This window comes from Camelus dromedarius, chromosome 19 (assembly GCF_036321535.1).
Source record: "Camelus dromedarius isolate mCamDro1 chromosome 19, mCamDro1.pat, whole genome shotgun sequence".
NCBI lineage: Eukaryota > Metazoa > Chordata > Mammalia > Artiodactyla > Camelidae > Camelus > Camelus dromedarius.
This window is the reverse complement of record NC_087454.1, coordinates 675,634-682,719: the sequence shown is the minus strand read 5'-3', so window position 1 is coordinate 682,719 and position 7,086 is coordinate 675,634. Positions and strand designations below refer to the sequence as shown.

The 7,086-nt window shown below is 55.7% G+C and overlaps 1 protein-coding gene across 1 annotated transcript; it reads left to right on the top strand.

The window, feature by feature from the left end:
* Positions 1-722: 722 nt before the first annotated feature.
* On the top strand, positions 723-1,299 carry LOC135318650 (guanine nucleotide exchange factor subunit RIC1-like; the record flags this gene model as incomplete). Its single annotated transcript, XM_064476620.1, has 2 exons — positions 723-1,124; positions 1,177-1,299. Coding segments are annotated over 2 exons (525 nt in total), but the record flags the coding sequence as incomplete, so codon positions are not given.
* Positions 1,300-7,086: the final 5,787 nt, after the last annotated feature.

Here is a 7,086-nt window from a genome sequence, read left to right as displayed (position 1 = left end):
ATCCTATTAAAACGCAGATTCTGTGCCAGTGGGTCTGCATATCTGACGGGCTCTCAGACGACGCCCCCGCTCACGGCCAGAGATCAGCCTGGGGGCACGGCTCTGACTGACGGCTCAGCGGACACGGGCATTTCTCTTCTTTTCTCTTAGCGCTGTCCCTCCCCCCACTCACCTGCCTGCCTGAGATACTCGTAAGTGCTTAAGAGTCCTCCTCACTTGAAGGCTGTTCCGTCTCCAGGGCACATCGGTTCCTACTGGTGGACAATTAGGTGGTTTCTCATCTTTGCTCTTAGAGGCCAAGCTGCAGGGAACAGCCGCGTCCGCAGGAATAGCGCGCGTTGGTATGAAAAGATGTGAGTTCACACGAAGGAACGTGTGTGGGCACACGTGCGCACAGACAACGGTGATTATCCCAGTAGTCACCTCGCACCCGGGGACAGAGTGCGCTCTCTGACAGCTGCCGTCATTTTTGACTCAGACGGGGTTGGCCGTCTTCCGAGGTGCTGTCAGTTTTGCACGTGCTGTTATTTAGCCCTGTTATCTTTCCCATCTCATTCTTGTGCAATTGTTTTCCTGAAGACTAAGTGTGGGATTGATTTACACAGCCTGTGAGGTTCACCTGTCAAGATTCTTCTGGTTGTTGGCCTTGTCATCCAGCATTTTCCCTTGCTCCCCAGACTGTATGTCATCTTCACATCTAATATCTCCACCCACCCCTCCATCCACCCATCCACTCCTCCATCCACCCCTCTATCCACCCATCCACGCACCCACCCATCCACATACCCACCCCTCCATCCACCCATCCACACACCCACCCATCCACCCATCCACACACCCACCCATCCACACACCCACCCATCCATCCACCCATCCACCCACCCCTCCATCCACCCATCCACCCCTCCATCCACCCATCCACACACCCACCCATCCATCCACCCATCCACCCCTCCATCCACCCATCCACACACCCACCCATCCATCCACCCATCCACCCACCCCTCCATCCACCCATCCACCCCTCCATCCACCCATCCACACACCCACCCATCCACGCACCCCTCCATCCACCCATCCACCCACCCCTCCATCCACCCATCCACACACCCATCCATCCACCCATCCACCCACCCCTCCATCCACCCATCCACCCCTCCATCCACCCATCCACACACCCACCCATCCACGCACCCCTCCATCCACCCATCCACCCACCCCTCCATCCACCCATCCACACACCCATCCATCCACCCATCCACCCACCCCTCCATCCACCCATCCACCCCTCCATCCACCCATCCACACACCCACCCATCCACGCACCCCTCCATCCACCCATCCACCCACCCCTCCATCCACCCATCCACACACCCACCCATCCACGCACTCACCCATCCACACACCCACCCCTCCATCCACCCATCCACCCACCCATCCATCCACCCATCCACCCACCCCTCCATCCATCCACCCACGCACCCACCCATCCATCTGGTGACTGTCAACTGCGTACCCTACACTAAGCAGGCTCTGTGCTGAGCTCAGGGGGCCCAGTGGTGAACAAAACAGAAAGGAATTTGTGTTCTCCTGTAGCTTTCATTCAAGTAGGGAAGACAGACATTAAACAAAGATAAATAAGTCACATGGGTGATGTGGTCGTGTCAAGGGCCAAGGAGGAGGATAAAGCAGGGAGCAGAGCAGGGAGGGAGGCGAGAGAGCAGGGTGTCACCTCACAGCTGGTGACACCTGAGCAGAGCTCTGTGGGTGCTTCCGTCCAGTTTATTGGCAATATGGTGAGAGAGAATTCTTCCATCTGTCACTAGGGACCTGCCTCTGGGTGGATGCTAATCCATTGACTGGACCGTGGGGTACACCTGACTAGTCTGTTGAAACTCCCTGTGACTTAGGTCTCTAGCCTGCACATCTCTGTGTTCTCTTAAAGACATTTGGGGAGCATGAAAACCTGGGCACTCAGCATCCAGGGCACCCCCGATCTAGGCTGCTCTGGCTCTCACACCAGGGAAGTGCCTGGTTGCCTCTGTTGCCGGCATTGGGTGGCGACGGCCGCTGTGGCAGAGGAGGAGAAGGGGACTCACGGCCGTTTTCCATCCTCAGGGGCCTCGTCTGTAAACCCCAGGTGACAAGACCCAAATCTCTTGGCAAAACTGGGAAATTGAAGATTTTTTGCAAATGTGCTTCTGAGGAACAAGCACACGTTGGCCCCAGCACATCCATCCAAACCCAGAGTGGCCCTGTCACCGTCTCTGCACAGCTTGCTTGGAGCAGGGCCGGGGGGTGGGACTGCGGGGGGTGGGACTGCCGGAGGCGGGGCCCTGTGCCGCCAGGTGGCTCCGTCCAGGTGAACAGCTGTCATCTGCAGACTTACCTGCAGGCTGCAGTGTTGCCAAGACTATCTCCTCGCCCACACGCAAGGCCGGGCTCTCTGGTGAACAGACGGGCCAGTGGAGGCTTCAGGCAGACGCTGAATTCATCCCTGAGATGGGAGCGTGTGAGCGTAGCTGCGCAGTTGAGAGTAAAGGCACAGCAGGGCCTTCACAGGCCTGCAGGTTTGCAAGGCAGCCTCTTGGCTCCTCCGGCCTCAGTCTCTTCGTCTGTAACCTCAGTGGACTAGACGAGATGATTTCTAAAGCCGGTTCTCTGCCCCTAAAATTCAGATTCTCTGTGTTCGTTTTGTTAGAAGCAGCCACGCTGGCAACACTTTAAAACCCAGATTTCATAAATACTTGTTCTGACGGAAAAGAACCGTGCGGCATGGCGCTGACGAGGAGGAGATGGGGACAGGACAGGAGGCTGGGAAACTCCGAGGCCACAGGGAGGTGCAGGGCCAATGGGTCGGGACAGAACAGCTTGATCTGGGGACACACAGTGGCAGCCCCAGCAAGCACCGGGTGGCAGGAGCAGAAGGTGCCCGCAGAGTTGGCTGGGAGCGGATGCTCCACCCGCCGCTGCCGCCTCCTGGTGCCTCCGGCTTTCCTTCCCAGCCCCCGGGACCCCTGCTCGGGCTTGGGGGGTGCAAGCCTCGTGTCCCTTCCAGGAAGCAGATGCACTGACGCCGTGCTCAGAATGGCCCTTTGTTCTGCTGCTTGTGACTAACTGCTCTGCTATGGAGACGCTTATGCAACCTGGCAGAGCCTGGCCCTCGTGCCCGGCCCGGGAGCCTGCGGTCGGCAGAGACCCGACCCGCCTGCCGTTGCGCAAGAAGTAATTACAGAATCCAGCCGGGACTTGCTTGCAGCCCCGTCCCTTTACATGCTCGTTAATGTTTAAGCTGTTTAAACTGCGGGTGCAGCAGAGCATTGGTGAGCTCGGCCCGGCCCCAGAGTTCAGTGTGGGCTGGGTCAGGTGTGGAGGCGCCAGGCCCACTGCCGTTCCTAGAGGGTCTGACCCTTCTGCAGAGGTCGGCCCCGAGGCACGTCTGGACTTTCCTCCTTTCCCACAGAAGGTTTAAGCCCTCTGAAAGTCGGTCAATATTTAAAAAACAGTTCTTAAAAAAACATCCTCTGTGCCAACCCATTACCTTCTTAAATAGACCTCAAATATGGTTTTAAGTTTAAAAAATTAGTGCAAAAAATTAATGTAGTTTCCAGTCAGCAACCAGAATCTTCAGGGAGAAAAACAAAGCTCCTTTAGCTGGTGGAACCTCCCGCACAAGTGGCAGAGGCGTGTAACCCGCCCCGCCGCTGCCACGCGCGCCCCGGGGAGCGCTCCCTCTGCCTCCCTGGACGGGGGGGTGGGGAGGGCTAGATGTCCCTGTCGTCTCTGCAAAGCCTGGCAAGCTCTCTGCAGCTGTGTGCTCTGTGGCCCCTCTCACCGTGGGGTCTGGGCATGGGGACAAGCCCATCAGGCAAAACACAGACTTGCGTCTGTGGGAAGAAATGCCGGCTGCCTTCTGGAGTCACGCCTGGCCTCCAGCCTGTGAGGACTTTATCCCGGGGCGGCTTGCAGGACCAGGGAGAGCGTGGACAGGCCCAGCAGCCCGGCACTCCCTTGTCTCCTTTACAGAAGTTACCAGGATTTGTGTCTGTGAAGTTTGCTAAGATTGCTGAGGTTTAAAGTGTGCTGGTGCCTGCCTCCATCCAAGCAGGCAGAGGGCCCACCTGCTCAGAAGGACGAGAGCCTCTCTGCCCCCACCCGCCACTGTCCCACCTCTGCCTTCTTTCTCTTTTTCTCCCTTTTGCTTTCTTTCCCTTTTAGTAAACTATGCTTGTTTACATTGCAAAGCAGTGCACAGTAATGGTAAAAATAGCTCTTCCAACCCGAATGAAAGCGTGTAAGATGAAAGATAAACTGCTCTCACCGCGCCCAGCTCCTTATCAGTCACCCAGAGGTAACTCTGCAGTTTGAGCGCCTGATGCAAAGCTCTCTGGACATTTCCTGCATGAGCGCTTGTGCGTGTGGACACACATGAAGTTCCGTGCAGTGAATGGGCCGCGGCCTGTGCATGTAGCAGACGTCTTTCCATAACAGTCACTCCCTCACCACTGAGAGGTCCCCTGTGAGGTCGCGTCTCAGGTAATGTCACCTCATTTGTAGGCTGGATGTCAGTTCTCTCCTCCAGTTTGGGAGGTCACAGAGCTGCACCACCGGTCTCAGTGCACAGTACGCAGTGGAGAGAGCATACCCTTGGGGTAAGTTCCTAGCCATCGAATTGCTGGGCCAAGGGTTATGTGCATTTTACATTTTAATAGACATTCATTGCCCAATTGCCCTGCAAAAAGGTTGCCCCAGTTTACAACCCCATTAACACTACGGGAACAGCCGATTTCTTCCAAAGCTCACCAAATCCACCTCTATCCAGCTTTTAAATCTTTGCCAAGAGACAAAAAATGGCAGTTTGTTATTTTTTAATTTGCATTTATACTACGAAGGATGTTGATGGGAGAATTTGCATTTTTTTTTTTTTTCGGTGGAAACTTGCTGGTCTTGGCCACTGTTCATTTCTGTTGGGCTTTTAGTAGTTTTAAAAATTTGATTGAAAAAAGCTTTTGTTTGTCATTAGCCTTTGTTTGTCAGCTAGGCCACAAATACATTCCCTGTTTGTCTGTCTTTTAAGGACATAGGAATTGATGGTGTTTATGGAGTCAAATTCGCCTGCTTTCCCTGGATAGTACCTAGGGCTCCCCCAGGCTCCTGGGAGCCCCACCCGCGCAGAAAAGGCCTCAGTCTCCCGTGCCGTCCTCCTGGGCCCCGCGGGCTTGCTCTCAGCGTGGGTGCCTGTGCTTGTTGGCCCTTCGTCCTGCTGTGCGGTGTGAGGTGTGGGCTTGGCTGGGGAGGTCCTGTTGGCTCTGTGTGGTTTTGCTCCAGCCTGGAGGCCTGCGTGATGCCGCCGGTGGGGGCTTTCTGCTCCCTTGGAAAGAAAAGGGTTCAGACAGGCTGTTGTAGGACCCGGGCAGGAACTTGCCTCATTCTCTTCTGGGATCAGGGGTTCGGCCCGTTTCCAGGTCGGGAGGCTATGGGGCTGTATTTTGAAGGAGGCTTCCAAGAGGAAAGGCGAAAAAGAGACTGAGAAAAACGGAAGACTGAGGGCTTCTGGTGGGACGAGAAAAACACCAACTTAAGATGACAGAATCTGTGTATAAAGTAGAAACAACAAGGTCCTACTGTGGAGCGTGGGGAGCTGCAGTCAACGTCCTGCAGTAACCTATGACGAGAAAGAGCGTGAAAACGAATGCACGTACGTGTGTGTGTGGCGGAGACGCCACGCTGTGCGCCGGAAGTTGACACGACGTTGTAAACTGACTCCACTTCAGTAATAAGAAAAGATTGAAGGTGAGCTAAAGACAGAAAATTAAATAGAATGACAAAACCACTGACGTGCGTGAGCCTATTTCTCCTTCCACTGTGTGAATGCGAGCACGGGTCGCTGGGCTCGAACGCCGAGCAGGTGCGTTCTGCTTCTCTTTCGCCCACCCCGCTCTGCTCAAGGAGAGAAGCAACACACAGCCTCCTTGTTACTCTCCTTTGAACAGCATTTCCGCAGTGGGCGTCCTTGTTTTGACAGAACTTCTTGTGGGAAGTTCAAGAGCTCTTGCTCACGGCATGGCTGAGCTCTCCCCCCACGGTCCCCAAACACGGGGGCATCTTTCCTTTGACGACCAAGCAGGCTGACTGCACAGCCAGTAGCGTTGAAGGTTTCTGTTTCTCGGCACGAGTGATGTGACAGGCATGTTGGCAAAGACCCACATCCTTGGGTTTGCAACAGAAATAATATAATCCTGTCGGTCAAATTCCAGGTAGCTCAGCTAACAGGAGCTGAGGAGCTCTTCCCCCCAAAGTGTCTGTGTCTCACGGAAAACTGTGTGATTTGCGTGGTAATTGTAAGCTGATTGACGAGGATCTGATATTGTCATTAAGGGCCAAGCTGTTTCACTGCCATTAACACCGACCAGCGTCTGTGTCTGTGTCCGACAAGCAGACGTGAGTGTATGAGTTTGGATGTAGTCCCAGCGCCCCTGCGAGCTCCCCAAGGCCGGTTCCATTATGCCTGCCCTACAGATGGAGGTACAGGGCTTCGGGCTGACGATGTGCCTGGTGTGCGATCACACAGGGATGTGACCCCACACCCTGTGGTCCTCCTGGAGCCTCACACTACTGTCCCCTCCCCTAAAGACAGGAGCCCACAGTGTGAGCCAGGACGCTCTCCGGTGGAAGTTTAATCCCCTGCCAGCGTGAGGAATCCATGTCAGCCATGCTCTGCCCCCTTCAGCAGTTCTGCCATTTACCAGGGAAGCCTTACATCTAAGGTCCCCGAGAGCCACCATCCCGTCCCCAGCTGGTGTCCCAGCAGGTGTTCCGGCTCTCCCAGGACGGTCCACAGGGCACCTGGGGGTAGGAGCGCTCCCCACCTGGCCACCTGTAGCCTCAGGCTGAACCGAGGGCTGGCTGGGGCCTGGGGACGGACCCCTACCCACTGGCCAGGTGTCTGTGAGGCTCCGTTAGGGGCCTGGTGTCCGATGGGGCCCCCCCGGTCTAGCCCCACCTGCCGCTCTCCAGCGGCTGCACCCCTCCTTCCCCCTGACGTCACTGAAGAGTGTTCAGGCTTTTCGTTTTCTTCCTTAAAAA